Below are 19,182 nucleotides of genomic sequence, written 5' to 3'. Positions count from 1 at the left end.
GAACTCATTTAGACATAAAATAGCAATCAAGTAAATCATCATAAATGATCTTTCTATAAAAAAAAATTAGTTTCTCATCTTTTATAATTACAATCATTTCTCTCGTAATCCCCAAAGCAAAACAAATTTTAAAATTTGATATATTATTATTTTTATATTTTGTATAAAATTAAATATATTCTCTCCAAATTCAACTGTAATAACTCAATAATTTCAAGATTCGAAACGATGACTTATACTTGCATCAAACGTGTCGTGCACAGATGAAAAGATCCCTGAAAAGAATGTGGATCTGGTTGGTTATTTCCATTCCATTCTTTAATTTGTGAATATTGGTTGAGAATGTCACGCAGAACAAACAAAACCTAGTGGGTCGATTACTGAGAGAAGGAACTGCTTCCTTTGCATGGGACTTTTAATTTTTGTGCATAGATACAGCTATATATACTGAAAATATACAATTTGCAATTCGTCAGTAGATGGTACTAAAGATGAAATTTCTGTAGCGGATGATTTTATGTATAATGTAAGGTTATAAAGGATATAAAAGGTGGAGTGTATTTCGTCTTAGAATCACCGCCAGATTCATCAATAGGGCTGATGCCGGCGACTCCTAAAATCTCAGACGCTCGGTTTATTTTACGAACATCTAGCTTGGGCTAAGAAACTACATCCATCCTAGAGATGTTCCGTACGCTACACGCTTAACCTAAAGATCGCACTTGATCTGTAGCTAAACGGCATCGACTTACGTTTTGTAATATTCGTGTCTTTGGAACTGGTACACTAAGGAAAGACTGGATGTGCTAGCCGCTAGAGGCATATAGTGATTATGATGATTTATATTTATATCACAATACTATAAATAAATAATAACTCCGTAATTAATTTTAGTTGTTTATATAAAAATATTATCAATATCACAAAATATACAATTACTAATAATTAATGAAGATTACATAATGGAAGTTAAATGACGAATAAAGAATTTCTACTACGGCTACAATATATATGTGTCAGTAAACATTTCCATGGTGATAATAAAATTACTAACAATTTTTAAATATTCTATTGTTTATATTAAATACACATCTCGACGGAACGATTTAATGAACATAGATATCGTTGATCTAAATACTTCAAAGTAGAGGTCACAATCCCGTAAAACAGAAATTTTCATTTGCGAAAAAAACTAATTTAGAGAAATGAATTGTGAGCTTTTGTGATTGTATTGCCCTGATTAGACCTTTAGCTTCCTTTTTATACCCCACTTGACCGGTAAAATGCAGAAATAAGTATTTTTATAATTAATTAGTACCACTAAGTTTCCGCTAGATGGCGCCACTATGTCCAATTGTGACAGTTCGCACTAATTGCGAGAAAAACCTAATTAACAGGAATAATTTGCGAACTTTTTTATATGCCTCCTTAAAATTAGGCTCCCTGCTTTCTTTCTATGTGTGTTTTGTCCTAAAAGAATATGTATGTAAAAAGTTGAATTTTTTTTTCAATAGATCGAAGAATGTCCTTGTCGCACACTATTGCTTTCCTTGTCTAGCATCATTAGACAAGGATGATACTAGCGTGCGACAAGGACAGACATATTCGCGTAGTAGACAAAGAGGGCAACAGCGTGCGATAAGGACAACAATATAAATTAGTTCCGGGACCTATCCTAAGGGTGATCCACACGATGCATGCTTAATATATGATAATATTATAGACTAGCTATGTCAAGGAGATCTATCGTGTGATTGGTCAATGGTTATATATAATAGATTTAAAAACAGCTGTGCAAGTAGGTGCACGTGGTTAATTTTTCTGGTATAGGTTATGTGAATTATTTAGTAAAAGAATTGTTTTATGTAGTGAGTGTAAAAAATATAATTTTTAAAAATTAAGATGCAGAATAATATATATGTATGCATTTAATTTATTGTATTAAAATAATATTATATAAAATATTGTGTAAAATTATATAAAATAATAAACATAATGAATACCAATTCACAAAGTAAAAAATCATATAATATCAAAAGTGATATCAAGGAAAAAAAGAAGGAAAACGGTAAAAAATGTTACTTTCTAGTATTTTACATCATAAAATAATATTTTTATATTGTAATATTTAAGTTATATTTATGCTTGTTTTCATAATATTGAAATTTTTATCTATTAAATATCATTCTCAATTTGAAGAAATTATTAATTCAAGAAAACAATATATAGATTTTGAACACGGTAATGGTAATATGCAATATGATGATACAAATATGCTCAAAAGAAAGTTGAGTTTGGAAGCTACTGATGGTACTACAATGCGTAAAAAGCAGAAAAAAGAAAATATAAATTCATTTATAAATGGTACGACTAGTGAAGAATGTACAAGAATTACAAAAGAACATGAAATGAAAACACTTCAAGATTCTCAAGGTGATACATAAACTAAATATTTAAAGTTAATTAAAATTGTTATATATGTTTTTTTATGTTATATATAATTACATATATATATTTTTTTATAAATATAGAAACCAACAACAAAGATGAAAAGAAGAAAGAAGATGAAATAGATATGGATAAACAGATAGAATATTTGGATGGAAGAATTTTTAAAGAAAGCTTTAATTCTGTAAATGGCTTAGATACATTAAAAAAATTTGTAAAAATGTGCAATGAAAATAAGAGAAGAGATTTTGCTGCAGAATATCTAGATGCAGGTGGTAATATTTTGGAAATAATAAAATTTTTAACTGCAGAAAAGAAAGGAGTTCGTGATACCATTACTGTATTTTCTGCATTAAAAATATTATTAATAAAGTAAGTATTATATAATTGTAGCTTCAAATGTGCTCTTATTAATCAATACTTTTTTAATTGAACAGTTAATTTCTTTTGTATTTAGAATATTATCACAGTATCCACAGTATCAATCTAGTGCAGAAGCAGCATGTCGCCATTTGATTAATTCACATTTATCAATAATTCATTCAATGTTGTCTATACAAAGTAATGCGAAACAACAAAAAGTAGTTTTACAACTACTTGCTGCAATAGTTTCATTTGGTGGAAATCTTCCACGTGAATTACTCACTCATTTGTCTTTACCAATGGAAGTTATTAAATCTCTTGTGCAACATACAAAACCTACAGATGACCAAAATACAAGGAATTGTTTTATTCATTTTATTTTGGCTTTCTTAATAGATGGAAGTACACCGATTATTAGAACTCTTTTAGACAAACGTGATTTGTTTTATAGTATATTTCCTGATTTAATATATGATTCTAAAGATATTATTGTGTTAGTTTTAACTACTTTTAAAATTCATATTCTTCAAAATCTAAATATTAGTAAAACTATGAAGTTACAACTATTTCCAATATCAATTATTCAAAATTTGGTGAATATCTACAATTGGAAAGGTCCAAATAATTGTCCAAAACTCAAAAATCGGAGTTTTATTTCAGACTCGCAAAATGTTGAAGAAAAACAGGTATTTTATATCAATAACAAATTTCAATTATAAATTATATGTATGAATAATAATTATAAAATATATTTTAATTTAGATAGTTACTGAAGTTGTACATGATTTTTTAATTTTATTGTTAACATCACATCGATATGGTATTGTTTTTCATGATCATATGCTTGGTACTTCACATATAAAACATAATCATGTGATAAATACAATACTTCAAAATATAGACAGACCTTGGGAATATGAAAAACCATCGAATTTAGTAATTAAAATAATGACAGCATGTCCTGATTTAATTAAAGCACAATTTATTCGTTTGGAACCATACATCGAACCCAGAGTTTCATTAAAATGGATCAAAGCGATGAAATTTGTAAAAGAGGTAAATATTTTAGTTCATTTCTTATCGTAATGCTTTTTTAAATGTTCATATTAATCAATTTTATTCCAGACAATACAAGCAGTAGATGTAGATATTTGTATAAAGACATGTTCGTTAGAATTAAACGTATTACAATTAGCAAATGCAGTATTATCTATAACTTTGCCAGGAATAATTTTGAAGCAAGCAATCATACCATCTTTGTCTTCTTCTAATGTAATAACACAGCATGAAGCAATACTTACACTTACGTGTATGCTTCATCAGATACAGAAGTACTTATCAATATTAAAAACAGTTTACAAGGAAGATACTGATTTCTCCACTTTTAAGAACTGTGTAACAGAATATATGATAAAGGTATACATATATTTTCAAAAAAACATAAATTAAAAAATCAAAAATTAGTTTTTGAGTAAATTATAAAATGCAATAATAATAATAATTTTGTTGGAATATCTTTTTTAGAATGTACCTAATGTAAATATGGTCTTGAATATGTGGAGCAATGCTTTCAGTTCACACACAAGTCCAATTGAAAATAATAATAATGATATGGAATGTATTTTGGAACCAAAAAAATATGAATACTTGACGGTTATTTTAAATTTATTGCATCTGTACAATGAAATATGTCCAAAATTATTAGATACATCAACTGATATACCATGTGATACATTTTTAAATACATTGAATAAATTAGAAGAAGATACCAACGTTGATGAATTTAATGCCATAAAAGCAAAAGCTATACAATTTCTAGTTATATTGCAACCTTATAAATTTTCACCGCTTAAAGTAGGTAAAATATAATTTGTAGGAATTGCAAATATTTTTTTTATATTTATTATATTTTCTTTAAATTTATAAATTATTTCTTTTTAGAAAATATTTAACGATGTATTATCATTTTTGATATCTGCTTTAAATGAAGAAACATCTTCAACTACATTATGTGTAAAGGCAACAATCAGAGTTTTGTTAAATGCTACTGGAATGTTTGAAGGATGTAGCGACCACTTAGATATTTGGATTAATGGTTTCATAAATTTAGACGATAGAAAGAAATTAATAAAATGGTTTATTTCTACTGTAAAGAAAACTGCTAAAGATATCGAAAAATATGTAAATGAAATAATTAGAGCTGAAGAAGTTATTAATCAAGAAGTAGTTCATGTTGGCAAATTACAGGACATATTTAATGGTGAGTTTTTTTTATTATTATAATTGATTTTATTTTTAAATATATCGAATATATTATAAGAAATTATTCTTTTTGTATTTTATAGAACTTGCAGAAAAGTCTGCTATTTACCAAAATTTGGAAAATAACATTTTGCCTATGCAACATTTCACATCAATATCACCTCTTTTATGTTGCATGTTACATGAAATGAAGGAAGATTCACATCTTTCGATATTATCTTATTTATCTTACATTTTAATACATACGTTGCATTATCAAGTAATGCCTCAATGTTTAATACATTTAGCTAAAGATATACCAAAATTACCAGTAAAAGAGTATTTATTAAGTTGGTTAGAAGACAATCAATCTGTTTATATTAAAAACATAGTTCCTTCAATGACTTTAGTATGTAAATTAAATTCAATGTTTTTGAGTGATACTAAATTACACGTGGATCAAATATTTGATGGTAACAATATAGTTACTTTTCAGTATAATAAGGAGATTATAACAATTCACCATTCTTTATCGAGATATGAAATTATATATTTGTTTAAAATGACTATGTTCTATTTAGTACAACACACTAAAAAAGGTGTTTTGACAAAAATACAATTTGATAATTATAAATATTTTTTAATATTATTATTGCACATTGCAAAGGATAGTTCAAATAGCTTTATTCTTTTGGAAGAATGTGCAAAATCGATTTTTACTCATCCTACTATTTTACATTATTTTTCTCCAGTTTATCAAAGAAATAAAATTGTTGTAAGAAGTATGATTACTCTTATAGTTACGGATATTTGTAGTGTATTAATTGACTTGCATAAAAAATATACTAGAAATCTATTTATTCATTTCAAAAATAAGTTACTTACACAACTATGTAAAATGATAGACAAAAGACAAAAAGATGGAAAAATAAATAGTCTCGATATGATTATTACCTTGTTAGAGGTATTACAACCAACATCAAAAGATATTGTACATTTATTAAAGAAAATAGTACAATTGGAGGATATCATGTTTGTCTCAAACGATGAAAAATGTTTATCAATATATGGACATACAGTTCCTAAGCTTTTAGAAATCATTAATGCTAATGAAATGAAATCGGAGCGAAATGTATTTTTTGAGTTGGATGCAAAATTTACCAGAAACTTGTGTTTACATTTACTTTTTCTAAAACTGAAATTAATTACCAATTTTGAAATATGGGAAACAACTTTATGCAAATATCTTTCAAATTTTTCATTCAATATTGGTGGTATTGATGCAGGTAAGTTATTTTCATAAAGTTTTACGTTATTGCATTATTTTATATTATTATTATATATTTAATATAACAATATTATTATGTTCATATAATTTATATAATTGCAGATATTTTTTTGTCATTGTTATCAACGAAAATTATGGACACAACTGTAAATTTAATTTCATTTTTAATTGGAAAAAATATAAAATTTATACCTATTTTTATAGAATATATAAAAAAGTCGGAAAATATGGAAAAAGCTAACATTGTGTTACCAATAGTTGCAAGTAATTTAAATTTTAAATGGAATCAAGATTTTTTACAAAGTTTGAAAAAACGTTATAAAGCTGAAATTGTATCTTATTTGTGTGATCCTAAAAATGCAGAATCTTGGATAGAAAAAAATGACACTGCAATTTGTTATTTAATTAAAACTACATTTAATCTTAAAATGTGCAATGATATATGTAACATGATTTTACAAAGTGGTGATAAATTGGATGCAGTATCTATACACTACATAAAAATTCTTCAAAATATGTACAACAAATTTGCTGTCTTAGAACCGGAGAGCGAAAAACTTATTATGAATTTAATACAAATTTTTCTTCATATAATTACTATGACTTTAAAAAAGGAGTCTAAGAACGTTCAAAAACTTTGCATCCTCTGTGAAGTATTAAACGATGCTGTTAAACATTTAAGAGAAAAAATAAAAGTTTTTGAATTTGAGGCGTTAAGTACCAATCATTTATGGTTACAATTTACACGATTTTGTTTAAAATTTGGGCTCAAAGGATCAAAAAAAGATAAGGAAGTAGTACCAATAATAAAAACTTTAAGCATTTTATGTGATATTACATATAGAAATAATAGTAACAATGAACATGTCAAAACTTTGTTTGAGATGGTAACTTCTCATTCCGAATTTATTAATATTATGTTGGAATCGTCAAATACTAAAAGTATGTATTTATATAACGTATGTATGTATATATATAATGTATTTATATGTATTTATATAACAACAGTAAGGTGTTACATTAGATTAATATGTTTAATTATTTTATTTTTTAGGAGATTTAATAGAATTGCTATGGATTCTCATACAAAAAAATAAAGAAGTTATGTCACTAACACATGTACCTGTTTATTTAGCGGCATATAATGCTACTTTAAGCGAAGCTGATCAATTTATTTTATTTGTAAGAATAAATGAAACAAATACGAGAAAAATTTATACCGGGTTTTGAAAAAATGTTTACGTATACATTTATGTATTTCAGATTTTGCAGTATTACGAAAGTAATAATATCAATATCTACAAATATCAGCCGTATGTCTGGGGAAATATGGCCACAACGTATTACAGCGTGAAAAGTGAAATACATTTGAGTTTATGGAGGCAACCATCTGTTATGCAAGTTTTAAATTTATTTGAAGAAGATATAGTAAACAGTACTATAAAGGAATATCCTGTGGATAGAGATTTGAAGGTGGTTCTCAAATACTAAAAATATTAAAAAATTTATATAACATATTTGAATTATTTTTTATTTCATAGGATAATGAATTATATAGAGCAAATAATAATGTATACGACCCAGCATTTTATTTACCGTTATTATATTTTCTATTATCAGAAAATAATGTCGTATCATGTTATAAAGTTGCTCAAAGTGGTGCACTAGCCTTAACATTTGCTGCATGTAGCAGCAAGCATTCTAATGTTCGAATGATAGCTTATACAATTATTGCAAGATATTACACTCATTTGGAAGCTTCTAGGTATTTTATAGAAAGTTATTTATATATAATGTCATATTTGATGATATAATATATATTTATCTTTTTTTCGTTCACAGCTCTAAAACAAGATTATTATGGATGCGATTAATAGATGCATTGCGTTACGGTATTATATCACAACAATCAGAATTCAATAATATACGTATAAATTGTTTAGTTTCCACGTTCTTGGCAAAGACGTCTTTGATTACTACGCAACCATTGCATCCTCTTTATTCAGTCTTACAGATATTTTTGGTAGCTAAACCAGCATTAGATATAAACACGATACCTGAATTGTTGCAACTTTTACATAGTTCTGATATAGAGCATAAAATACATAGATGTTGGATTTTGGAAAATATTCGCGATAGTATGAAATCAGAGGCTGAGTTAGACATAGCTTTTAAATGTGTTTTGTTTAAAATGCTTTTTGATTTTTATATTTCCAGTCTCTCAGATTCAAATACGAAGGTAAGACTTAAAAGAACGTTGAAGCAATAATTTTCTGTTTTAAATTGATCTAATGTATTTTTATTTCAGAAACTTATTTTGGAAATCATTGATGTCACATTAAAAATTAGGAAAGCCTCTATACTTTTTATAGAGCACTATGGAATATTCCCCTGGTTATTAGAAGTTTCAAGGAATTTGCACAAACAAGAAACAGAACATTTTGAATTAATAGTAAAAATGATGGACAAACTTCTAAATACTATATTGAATATGAAAGGCGATATTACCCATTACAAATTAATGCTTTTAAATATTGCATTATGTTTAAAGTCATGTTTATTTACAGATATTAGAATTAGAGTTTTTATATCATATATCAATATTTTGCAAAAATTACTGCTCTCGAGACATATGAAAATAATTGTTACCAAAGAATATATACTAGAAATTGTGGAGTTTTCGAGAAAGATATTAGATAATATAGAGGAATGCGATGACATGCTACGTTTCGGTTGCGAGTACGTAACTAAAATAGATTGTTCAAAAGATGACGATGAAGTCCAAGTAGCAAAAAATAGCTTGAGAACATTAGTATGGACGTGGTGTGCCCACGAAATAAATTAATTTGTAATTTTTGTACATTTTTTAAACATTTGTATGTAATGAAATTATATTTGTCGAGTGTATTTAAATATTATTCTATATATTACATCATTTATAGTAGCAAGAAGAACTTCAATTACTTCTTGGATAAAATGTGTGTACAAAAACGTCTGCATTCGGATCTCTGAACATTCCTTGATGGTGCCTTAGTACTATTGTAACACGAATAATGTCTAAATGTTGTGAGACTGCGCGACCATTCCTGTATTCTTTCATTTGCGGTAGAACAAAGTGATTTCTTTGTAAATCGCTTCGTGACAACGTGACCACGCGAGATGTCGCGCCGCCGTTCAATTCCTCCATAGCACGTCTTGCTTCTGCATGTGTTAAAGTAACATGAGCAACATTATCTTGATCGGTTCTGCTTAAAAAACCAGATTTCATTGATGATGTTGTTAGAGAATAGTTTTCAACGCTATCTGTTGGCCCCGTAGCATTACTATTGGACGCGTGTCCCCTCGGATGACCGTAATCTCTACACTCGTGACACAAAACATTTTGCGAATTGTCAAGAATGATACGCGCTGCTCTAGGTGATGTACCAACGTACCGAGCACCGCCTATCATCAATGATCTTCTATCATTACTCGAGGCAAGTTTATTTATTTGACTAATTAAATGTTTCGTATTTTTCGTTAGAAAATCAATAATATTTGTTCTTAGATCGTTCGTGTTCTTTCCAGTTTGAGCAGCGATCACTGAAAATAGACACGCGTTTAAATCCAATTCAACGTTACTAGGATCTTTATCGTCCATTAACGTCCAATGTCCTATAGAATCGGGTAATTGAGTATGATACTCTACATCGATAAAGTTCTCGGTTGAATTTCGATTCGTTTGATCATTTATCGTTTGATGTAAGCATTTCGATTTCCATATACGAATAGACTTTCCTGTTATAGTACTTATGGCGTTTATGTGTATTAAATTTCCCGGCCCGTAATTTCTCAAATCATTAACAAGATATTTAGCTAGTTTTATTTTCCATAATTGGTTGTTTTTTATATTTCGGTACCTACCATTCCATCTGCGATTTAAACGTATATTCCTATCGCGCTGTTTTTGATCTTCGGAGTCATCGTTATTTAAAATTTCGTTGGTACCGGGCATTACCTCCTGCCTTTATTCGTAATGCTCTTTTAAATTTCTACCGCATTTTGGTTGCTTTTTATTCGAATGTTTCTCTGTTTCTTTCGTCCATTTTATTATTTTTTTCTTTTTTCTTCGCAAAATGGAATGAGATGCTTACATTTTCTAATGAAATAACAACCAATAACATTAATCGGAGGATTGAATAATTCAAGGAGAAAGAAAAATTAAGATCAATGGATGAAAATTATTTTATTGAAAAATTATTGTCGAGATAGAATCAGTGTGAAAATCAAACGGCATATAAACAGGGTCCGTTGTTGGAAAAGTAAAGAACGAAGAGCTATAATAAGCGGAAAAGTACCTTAATATAAAAATAGCACATCCTGAAGATTTGTACCTGCCATAATTTTTTTTGTTAATGATATACCAGAATTTCGAATTTTGCGCCAGATATTTGTGGATGCAGTTACATTTTAAATTTTCGGTTTAAATCTTCATCCTTGTTTCTGCTATGCTCATCTTTTTTTATTTTTGTTTCTTAATTTATTGCATATTTCAGTCAACAAATGTAGTGTATCGATCATTTGACATTGGTAAAGGAAATGTTTAGTTTGATATATACAGGATCAGTTATGCAGTCCATGCTTTTAAACAAAAGTATTAAGTACAATTAACTTTTGGAAGACATACGTAATCACTAAAATCTTTAAAAAGAAAAAGAAAATTAAGTCAGCGAAAATTTTCAAACAATTGAAAAATTGCATGTTGCATTTTAAAGGATGTAGAATAGAGTTTCTTTAAGGATATTAAATCACGCGAAAATATTTGTGAATGTTCCTCGATATTTATTCTCGAGGAACTGTACACTGTATCGGATTCATTTAAATTCACGTTTCAAATTCGAACGGTAAGAACTATCAAAAATTATTCTACATTTTTCATTGAACGCTTATTTATATTTTATTTAATTTTCTGGTGTTCTTTTTATGCATCAAAAACGACGATTCAATTGATTCTTAATTAGTTAAAATTAACCGAACAGTCATGATTAACTGACAATGATGATGAACTTAAACAGGTCACGATTTTTCTTTTATTACTGATATATTATTCTGGAGACAAACGTGTTTGGATAATAGAACATTTCTCTATAGTAAATTTTAAACATAAAATATTAAAATATTTTTAGTTTTTTAGCTGCACGTTGCGTAAACAGTTGCTTGAAATTGTGTGCTTCTTGTACTTTACGCCATCCTTCCTTCTTGTCATTCTCATCCTCGTTGTATAGATAATTCTCAACTGATCGTTCTATATATTTTTACATCACTAATTTTTTTGGTTTTGATTCTCTAATTGTCTATTCTTCAACTTTTTAATAATTTTATATTATTAGTTTTAATTAGCAACACTAATTCGTTAAAATGTTGCGAAGAAATATTGTTTTGACAATGATTACGTTCAATGATTTTCATAAACGGAAATAAATATCGCTACTTTGCGATGAAAGTAACGCATACTTGAAAAATGTATGTAACTGTAAATGTATGTAAATGTAATAAATGTAATAAATGTAAATGTATGTAAATGTAATAAAAATGTATGTAAATGTAATATTCCGAAACATATTCCACTTCTATTTACATTAATGTCTAGATTATTTCATGCATTTACATACATGTATATTACGTATTAATGTATTAATATTATAATACATTATTAATACATTAATGTAGTAAAGTAAACGTACGGTACAATGCTTTCTACAGTCTTTCCACTGTACAATGCGCAATCATTCAGTCTCAAAAAGCGCGCACTTTTCAGTATCCCAACCAACTCCCGTTAACCTTTTGCGCTGGAATTTTTTTGCTTCCCCTCCCCCCCCCCCCAAATTGCAACGTTTTCTCAATTTTTATGTACATTTAAGTACAACCCGGGCAAAGTAAATAATAAATTTGTTCTCCAATAATTTCTATCCACCGATATATAACTATTGTTTACAGTTTTGGTCACTCGTTACGGTCCGCAATCAGTGGTTAATCTCAGGGGTGGGGGGGGAGTTCGGAATAGTCCCGAGGATGGACGTCAGTTCGAGAAATGTCGGAAATCGCGAGCTGGAAAGCACGGACGTGAAGCACGACGACGGGAATAGAAAGTACGAGGGGGAAGGGGGGATCGGTTCCCGAGTTTGCATTTATTGCGGCGAGCGTGTTGCTCGGGAGGCGTGCACCGGGAGAACGAGGAGAAATCGTTCGCTGCCCCGAGGAGAAAAAGGGGGTTTAAGGGCCAGGAGAAAAAGGAGACCGTTGGCGGCGGTTGGAAATGAGCGAGGAATCGAAAGGCAGAAGGGGGTGATCCCACGGGGAAGAGACGTGGTGGGGATCGTTTGGATCCTCGCTCGATCCGTCCCGTGGATCCATGGATCAGTCTTGGTGCAACAGTCCCTTCGAGCTGGTTGCCGGTCGCCGCGGTTGTCGCGTCGTCGTCGTTTTCACACTCGTCTTCTTCTTCTTCTTCGAACGAAACGGGCGCGAGCTGATTTTTTTTTTTTTACTCATGTTGGCCGTTTTCGCTACCGCGTTCGTTTTGGCAACGATTATTGCTGTTGCAAATACTACTTACGACCTCGAGTTCAGTTTGGTGAAACAACGACGAAATGGTTGATCGAGAGCGATGCGTGTAGCGTCCATTGTCCGTTATTTTTTAATCGTGCGGAAGAACCTCGCAAGAGGTTCTCGCGGCATTGAAACATTGAACGCCGACGTGTCTTTCGGTCTGAAAGTTTGGTGATCTGAATCGTGGCAACGTGTATCAATTGGTAATCACATCCGCGACCAACGATAGTATTTTTGGCGAGTCATTTTCCACGAGGTGAATTCATTTTGTATTTGTGAATTGTCGTTCACGATGAGCAATTACGACTTTGGATGCGAAGTTCATTTTAATCGGACGTGGATTCTTTTTCCTTTTTTGTTATTTTTCGGTTGAAACGGTCAATGTTTCTTCGAAATTCGAATGTTACCGGATTTGGTAAATTGGGACCGAGAAGGAAGCACTTGGTGTTCGATTTTTATTCATTTTCATCAGGCATATATTGTCACTTCGGAGGATATAGTCGGTGACACTGACGCCGCAACGAACATGCTCGATAGAGTGATATCAATGCCCGCATGAGGAAGTTGCGGCGATCGATTACTTTGTTTAAACGGATTTTTGTACACGTGTCAAGAGTATTTCTCACATAACATATGTTGAAAATATTCGACCAGTTGTTTCGAATACATTGAAATTAATTTGAAAATTCTCGAATTCATTATTGTATTATATTTCTCTTAAAGAAAAAAAGAAAACTTTCTTACGTTACAGTAGCAATATTGTTTCTTTTTTGTTCAAATATTTGTTATCGTACATGAAAAAAAGTGGTAACCTTTATGTGAAGAACAAAATTGTCGTTTTTTTTTTTTTTGTGTATGTGTGTGTGTATGTGTGTGAAATTTTCGTATTTCGAAAACGGTGTCTGTGACGACAAAGAGTGAAAACGCAATCGGTACAATCGGTCGAGAGTAAAATAATTGTTTCTCTCCGTGTGATTAGAATAGTTTTATTGACGAGTGGTTGGTGATGTGCCTTCGAATCTATAATTGACGCAGTTTATTGATGATATGGTGTGAAACACATGATCGCGTTTGGATTACGAGTATCTGGAAATTCACTTTCGACGAGTCATGTATGGCTGGTGAGTAAATTAATAACATTTCATTTAGGTTCTTCGAATATATTACTGCCGTAAAAGAAACATATGAATAGTATATAGAGGACTTATATTGTTAGGTTTTGATTTAATACTATACTTTTTGTATATTCTAATATATTCGGATATTGTTAATATTAAAATCTGTCACTGTGAGCGTTGTTGACCTTCGAACAATCCAGCCTTGATCTGAATGATATTGACAATATAACCACGAAGGGACATCAGTTCGTAATAAATAATAAAGCATTAATAGCATAAAAACGTAGGATGAATAGCTAAAGGTAAAGAATTAAATTTTTTTATGACGATCCATATTCACTTACTGAACAAATTTAGTATTTACAATGATAATATATTTATAGATGCGTTATTATCATTAAATATAATAAATGTATTATATAATATTACATATATTAATGCAATACATATATTATTAATATAAATGAGTATCCATACGTATCTTCTGTCTCTTTGCTGCAATTTATTTTATTACTTATTAATTTATTATTAATTATATTATATAATATTATATATTATAATATAATATAATATAATTATGTAATATATCAATGCAATACATATTATTATTATAATAATATGAGTATCCATTCATGTGTACGTTTCTTCTTTCTCTTTGCTCCAATTTATTTTATTACTTATTAATTTATTATTAATTATATTATATAAAATTATATATTATAATATAATATATTAATGTAATACATATTATTAATATAAATAATATGAGTATCCATTTCACGTGTACGTTTCTTCTTTCTCTTTGCTCCAATTTTATTACTTATTAATTTATCATTAATTATATTATATAATATTATATATTATAATATAATATATTAATGTAATACATATTATATGAATAATATGAGTATCTATTTCATGTGTACGTTTCTTCTTTCTCTTTGCACCAATTTATTTTATTACTTATTAATTTATTATTAATTATATTATATAATATTATATAATATTATATATTATAATATAATATATTAATGTAATACATATTATTAATATAAATAATATGAGTATCCATTTCACGTGTACGTTTCTTCTTTCTCTTTGCTCCAATTAATTTTATTACTTATTAATTTATCATTAATAATATTATATAATATTATATATTATAATGTAATACATATTATATAAATAATATGAATATCCATTCATGTGTACGTATCTTCTTTCTCTTTGCTTCAATTTATTTTATTATACAAAAACACAATAATAACACGTACACCAACACACAGCATGCAAAATGAAGCTTTCGGTCAACAACAAATGATTATAATTGAATTTTCAAGTAGTCAAGAATGTCGAAAACGCGTGACAATTTTGCAGAAGAAATGCTCGTACGTACACGCTGGTAAACATAACTTTTATCCCTACATCCGCACGTCTGTGAAAAATAGGATGGGAAAGGATCCAACACGTCCGGTTGTTCTCCAAACCCCCGTTTTACCTCATTTCGGCTGTATGTAATAATTGAAGGAAATTTCAAGCGTCCCTTTCGCGGTAACATCAACGAAAACAGACGACGTCGTTTCGTGGAAGTCGTGAGTTTAACGTCTCACGTTCATGCTGAAAGGGAATGACGGAGCTGCGGAACGTGCACGCACCGCCTGAACGAAACATACGCCTCTAGCGTTCCAGCCGGGCCCCGCGTACGCATAAAAGTCGGCACGCGTATATATTTATTGTGTTCTTTATTCAGTATGCATCCGGGGGGCTGCGTGGCACAGGTAATAACGCGTCTGTCGTTGGCCACGCAACAATGGTGGCCTGTTAAACTTAAACCCGGACGATCTGCAAGTCCGTTGTGTTTAGGGCTTGTGCCATTTATAATTTAGGGCTAGTGCCTATAATTTATTGTTTGAGACGTAGGACGTTGAAACCTTGACTCTTTTTTCGTCTGAAATCCTTCTAGACACTTTTGGCCACTTCGTCCTCGTGTGTTTCAAATATTCTGTGTCTCAATATTGCACGTTACCACGAGTGACACGATGTGACATTCATTCACGTTCGCGTAGTCTGGATTAACTCGACAAGAGACTTGACTGAACACGTAACGATGAGAAATTTTCGATACTTATATTGTTATTATATTTATTTAAATATATTTTTATAATTATATTTATTCAAATATATTGTTATAATTATATTTATTCAAATATATTCTTATAATTATATTTATTGTGTGTCTATATAATTATAATTATAATTATACTTATATTGTTATAATTATATTTATTGTATGTTTATACAAGTATAATTATAATTATACTTGTTATACTGTTATAATTATATTTATTTAACTTATACTGTTGTAATTATTTATTTAACTATATCGTTATAATTTCGTAAAAAGAAAATTATGCAAGAATCTGCTTGGTCTGATTTCAAAGCGTCAAGTCTCTACTTTGACTGCCATCGAAAGATATTTTTACATTAGGTTTATCTTATCGTCATCAAACTTTGTTTAAAACAGGATAGGTCTATTTCCCTGTAGGGTAACGTAACAAATTTCTTCTATCGTTTAGTTCTATTTCGTGCCGAATGTTGCGCAACGATTAGAATATTTGCAAAGCTTCTGAATTCCTCACTGACTGGCGATGTCTTCGATTTTATATTTTGCAAGTGTTGAAAATTTAAATGGAAAGAACAAAGAATGGTAAAACGTATAAGGAGAGAGAGAGAGAGAAAAGAAGGGAGAAACGTCTTGCAAAACCTCACCGTTGAGAAACGTAAACATGTGTATGCTCCTATATACATACGTGTGTGTAACAGGAAATGCTGTGGAAGTATAGTGAGCACCTGCCGCGGTAAGCTCGTCGATGCATAATATAAACGCAGTAATTCCGTATAGGACAGCGAGACGAGGGCTTTAACTTTGCGGAAAATACGAATCGTTCGTTTGAAAAATGTCCACGGGTAACGAAACGAATTTTTCCACCGGGGGGGGAGGGAGGAGGGGGGATTATCTAACTTATAAATGTATCCGAACGATGGCTGCGTAAATATCGATAGTAAAATTAATTGAGGCTCCGTTGGCGTCAGATGATATCGCGTACCGGTTTTCCAGGAATGTAACGCGGTTCATTCATGTTTTACATCGTACGTGAATACATTACGGTGCTCTTTGCGCGTTATTTGCACCGATTCAATGGCGGATCAGCATCGTAGATAGAACCGAGCATCGCAGCCCCTTCCTTTAATCCCTGAAAAAAAAAAAAAAAAAGAAAAGGAATACATACGAATCTTGAAACGCTTTCTTTGAAAATTTTTATTCGGCTGTTTTTATTGTCTTAAACTCTGCTATCTTTGTTCTTCTTCTTCTTCTTCTTCTTCTTCTTCTTCTTCTTCTTCTTCTTCACCTTCTTCTTCTTCTTCTATTTTTTTCTTTAATGTCGCATCGACAGCGAGGTCATTAGCGACCATGCCATTAGATATGAGTGTAGTAGTTTATGTTTTGAGGTATTTTAGTACTCTTGAGTGTAGTAGTTTATGTTTTGAGGTACTTTAGTACTCTTCGTATGTCATTTTGAGAAGTCAGGTTTATGTTTTGCGTTATGATTCCATATTTCTGTCTTTGGATTTCTGTGGTGTGGCATTCGTGCAGTATGTGGGTTATATTGTTAGTAGATGGTTATTGCAATGAGTGCAGATGGTGTAGGTTTTTTGATTTTGTGTTCATCTGTCAGCTTGGTATGACCAGTTCTTAGGCGTGTGATAATTATTCCTTCTCTCCTGTTATCAAGGTTTGGTGTTTGCTGGTAAAAGTTTTGGATACTTTTGTGTAGTTGGGTGCTTTTAGTTGTTTTCCATGTATTGTTCCATTCATTTTTTACTACTTTTGTGCAATGGATTATTTGGTCGTTGCAGAGGATTGGAAGATGATTGCTATTGTTAGTAAGTGAGGGCTAATACCTATAATAACTAATAATAATAATCTAAAGTAAGAACTAATACCTATAATATGAATTTGCTATCTTTGTTGTTTTAGATTGGATCCTTGTTTTAGAAACAAGATATAAGAAAAGGTTTGAAATATCATCTTACATTTAATTGATAAGTATAAAATATTGGGAAGTGTAGTTTATGTGTAGTATTGAACCTTCTTTTATGTTTATCCATGTTATTTTTGAAAAAAATATTTTAGAAAACACTGTGAAACAACCACATTTTCAGTCATTACTATATTCTAACACACACATTCTCGAAACTAGAATTTTTCAATCATCACTCCTTTCTGACGCACACGTTCCACTCGAAAATAGAAAGAACATAATGAAGAAACATACTTTTGCTTTTCTATACATGTACGAGTAATCTAGAAACAAATAGGATTAGTATTTGCAAATTTAAATAAACAGTAACGTTTCTCTTCTTCTTGAAAAAAATTTGTTGTTTGGCACTCGTGGTGTTTTCTACAAGAAAGAGCTTTTCAATCCCTTCGTTGTTATCTCTGCAACGACAGTGGAGGAATTAAAATTACTATATTAATAAACGTGTGTCTAACGAATTGACTTTTATCCAAATTATTGATCGAGATATATTGAGTTATTATAAACGAATCATTTCATTCGTGGTACATAACGACGAAGTCAACCAGAAACTATAAAACTTTTACTATAATATTCGACAATATGGTACAAAATCAAAGTGAAAGTAGGGAAAATATTCGCTCGTAACTTTGTACTTTGCCTGAATTTCACATATCCGGCGCAGGATAGATTATTTTTTTTTTTTTTCTTAAATGGGGGTTTTTAGCGTCGCATCGACTACGAGGCCTTTAGCGACGTGTCAAAATTGACTCTTTATAACTGGTCTAGTAGTTGGGTCTCCTTTAGGTAGTTGATAAAATTTTTTTGTTCGTTTCTGGCAGGTTAGAGCGGTGTTTCGGTTTAATCCATATTCACTTCTTATGCTTCGGTATTTTCTGCATTCATGTAGTAGGTGCTGGGTGGTGATTTGTGGATTGCAAGTGTTGCAGAAAGGAGGTTCTGTGTTTTGGTTAGGAGGTATTCGTGTGTGATCTTGGAGTGTCCTATTCGAAGCCTGGTCATAGCTATCCTTTCTTTTCTGCTTAGATTGTTATTT

General features: G+C 30.3%; 3 protein-coding genes across 4 annotated transcripts in view; 1 reads left to right on the top strand and 2 right to left on the bottom strand.

Annotated features, from left to right (window-relative positions):
* The window catches only part of LOC122532569 (peroxiredoxin-6), a 69,633-nt gene that overhangs the window by 7,955 nt on the left and 42,496 nt on the right, over positions 1 to 19,182 (bottom strand). The gene's annotated exons all lie outside the window — the stretch shown is intronic.
* LOC122532565 (nucleolar pre-ribosomal-associated protein 1) lies at positions 2,018 to 9,471 on the top strand. Of its 2 annotated transcripts, XM_043661416.1 has the most exons (15): positions 2,018 to 2,068; positions 2,230 to 2,433; positions 2,532 to 2,820; positions 2,906 to 3,497; positions 3,574 to 3,867; positions 3,937 to 4,227; positions 4,336 to 4,665; positions 4,753 to 5,071; positions 5,157 to 6,338; positions 6,443 to 7,282; positions 7,395 to 7,522; positions 7,604 to 7,813; positions 7,882 to 8,105; positions 8,183 to 8,579; positions 8,649 to 9,471. In XM_043661416.1, exons 2-15 carry the CDS (start codon positions 2,253 to 2,255, stop codon positions 9,183 to 9,185), a joined length of 5,814 nt encoding a protein of 1,937 aa, XP_043517351.1. In that variant the 5' UTR covers positions 2,018 to 2,068; positions 2,230 to 2,252; the 3' UTR covers positions 9,186 to 9,471. The 2 variants fall into 2 exon arrangements, with proteins under 2 accessions (XP_043517351.1, XP_043517352.1); XM_043661417.1 differs by lacking the exons at positions 2,018 to 2,068; positions 2,230 to 2,433; positions 2,532 to 2,820 and having other exon boundaries at positions 3,388 to 3,497; positions 3,578 to 3,867.
* Positions 9,297 to 10,334, bottom strand: LOC122532568. The gene has a single exon (XM_043661424.1). It carries the CDS (start codon positions 10,332 to 10,334, stop codon positions 9,297 to 9,299), a length of 1,038 nt encoding a protein of 345 aa, XP_043517359.1.

Source organism: Frieseomelitta varia, unplaced genomic scaffold (assembly GCF_011392965.1).
Source record: "Frieseomelitta varia isolate USP_RPSP 00005682 unplaced genomic scaffold, Fvar_1.2 scaffold_459, whole genome shotgun sequence".
In the NCBI taxonomy this organism is placed as follows: Eukaryota; Metazoa; Arthropoda; class Insecta; order Hymenoptera; family Apidae; genus Frieseomelitta; species Frieseomelitta varia.
Note: the sequence above shows the minus strand (reverse complement) of the source record. Positions and strands in the feature narration are given on the sequence as shown.

What these genes read in the sequence shown, in the direction of transcription:
- LOC122532565 (XM_043661416.1), top strand. Translation starts at nt 2,253, where the DNA reads ATGCAATATGATGATACAAATATGCTCAAAAGAAAGTTGAGTTTGGAA. An exon ending in CTGATCAATTTATTTTATTT is followed by an intron (nt 7,523 to 7,603) that starts GTAAGAATAAAT and finishes TATGTATTTCAG; the next exon opens with ATTTTGCAGTATTACGAAAG. An exon ending in CTGTGGATAGAGATTTGAAG is followed by an intron (nt 7,814 to 7,881) that starts GTGGTTCTCAAA and finishes TTTATTTCATAG; the next exon opens with GATAATGAATTATATAGAGC.
- LOC122532568 (XM_043661424.1), bottom strand. Translation starts at nt 10,334, where the DNA reads ATGCCCGGTACCAACGAAATTTTAAATAACGATGACTCCGAAGATCAA.